The 1582-nt window shown below is 57.5% G+C and overlaps 1 protein-coding gene across 1 annotated transcript; it reads left to right on the plus strand.

The window, feature by feature from the left end:
• Positions 1-216: 216 nt before the first annotated feature.
• On the plus strand, positions 217-1278 carry LOC130124237 (neurogenic differentiation factor 6-B-like). The gene has a single exon (XM_056293692.1). The coding sequence runs from the start codon at positions 217-219 to the stop codon at positions 1276-1278; it is 1062 nt and encodes a 353-aa protein (XP_056149667.1).
• Positions 1279-1582: the final 304 nt, after the last annotated feature.

Consider the following 1582-nt stretch of genomic DNA (forward strand, 5'->3'; position numbering starts at 1 on the left):
TCTTACCCAAAGACAATAAAAGCTGAGTGGCTTTGAAAATGAGGCTGCCTATGACATTGGCCTCGCTTATCAATTAGTGCTACCTTTCCTCTTGGGACGACTCATTCAAGAGGTAATTAACTGACAACCTTCCGGAAAAAAAAGAAAAAAAGAGAGAAAAAAAAACTCGACTCTGTCCTCACTGTCCCGTTGTCCTCGTTTGATTCCTGCAGGAGAATGTTGACTCTGCCGTTTGAGGAGCCGGACATGATGCGCGAGCCGCGGCTCGGTGCCAATTACACCGTACCTGAGAGCCGCGAGCACGAGCACGGCCGACCGCGCCATGTGGACGAGATGGCCCACTCGGACGCGCCGGGGACGGAGGACGACCCTTCCGACAGGGAGGAGGAGGACGAAGAGGACCGAGAGGAGGAGCAGGACGACAGCGGCCTCCCCAAAAAGCGAGGCCCGCGGAAGAAGAAGCCGTCCAAGGGCCGGGTGGACCGGGCCAGGGTACGGCGGCAGGAGGCCAACGCTCGGGAGCGCAGCCGCATGCACGGCTTGAACGCGGCGCTGGAGAGCCTGCGCAAGGTGGTGCCGTGCTACTCCAAAACCCAGAAACTGTCCAAAATCGAGACTCTCAGACTGGCGAAAAACTACATCTGGGCCCTGTCGGAGACGCTGAGCGCGGGGAAGAGACCGGACCTCCTCGCCTTCGTGCAGACTCTATGCAAAGGATTATCTCAGCCCACCACCAACTTGGTGGCCGGCTGCTTGCAGCTCAACGCGAGGAACTTCCTCACGGATCACAACGGGGAGGTCATGTTCTCCGGCAGATCGCCCTATGACGCCATGTATTCGTACCCCGGCTCCGACCTGAGCACAACCCCCCACGGCCACGGCAGCGGCAGCGGTACTGGTGGCGGTGGCGGCGGTGGGGGTGGTGGTGGTAGTGGCTTGGACGGCGCCAAGTCTTTCCGGCACTACAATTACGGCGGCGCGTATGAGCCTTCGTACTACGAGAACGCGTCCCCCGACGGGGGGAGTCCGCACTTCGAGGGCCAGCTCAGCCCCCCCATGAACTTCAACGGGATATTCTCCCTAAAACATGACGATCCGACCGACTACGGCAAGGGCGGTCACTACGGCGTGCGCTACTGCAGCGTGCCGGCGCGCGCGGGTCTGGGGCAAAACTCAATGTACCGGATGTCCCCCGACACCCGCTTCCCGTACGAGCTGCACCTCCGCAGCCAGTCCTACCAAGCCCAGGGGGAAATGAACGGCTCTTTCCACAATTAACTGGAGGTGGGGAGGGGGGGAAGGGGGGAAGAGGGGAGGGGGGTTAAAAGGATGCGTTCTCCATCTGTATACCGAGGATGGATCAACATATTCTAGAAAAGTCTCCGCTGAATGTATTTCGTTTTGCAGGTTTCTACCGGTTCATAACGCCATTCGATGTGATCATCTACTTTCCAGCGTCCATGTTTTGTTTTGCTGACGTCAGTGTTGTTAGAGGTCGGTGACGAAAGAGGAGGAAAAGATGTGAATTTTGTCAAAAACATTTTTTTTTCTTTTGTGAAAAGTTGACCCAGGGCCGCTAAGA

This window comes from Lampris incognitus, chromosome 14 (assembly GCF_029633865.1).
Source record: "Lampris incognitus isolate fLamInc1 chromosome 14, fLamInc1.hap2, whole genome shotgun sequence".
Lineage (NCBI taxonomy): Eukaryota > Metazoa > Chordata > Actinopteri > Lampriformes > Lampridae > Lampris > Lampris incognitus.

Excerpts from the sequence above, each read along its gene's own strand:
- LOC130124237 (XM_056293692.1), top strand. The coding sequence starts at position 217 with ATGTTGACTCTGCCGTTTGAGGAGCCGGACATGATGCGCGAGCCGCGG.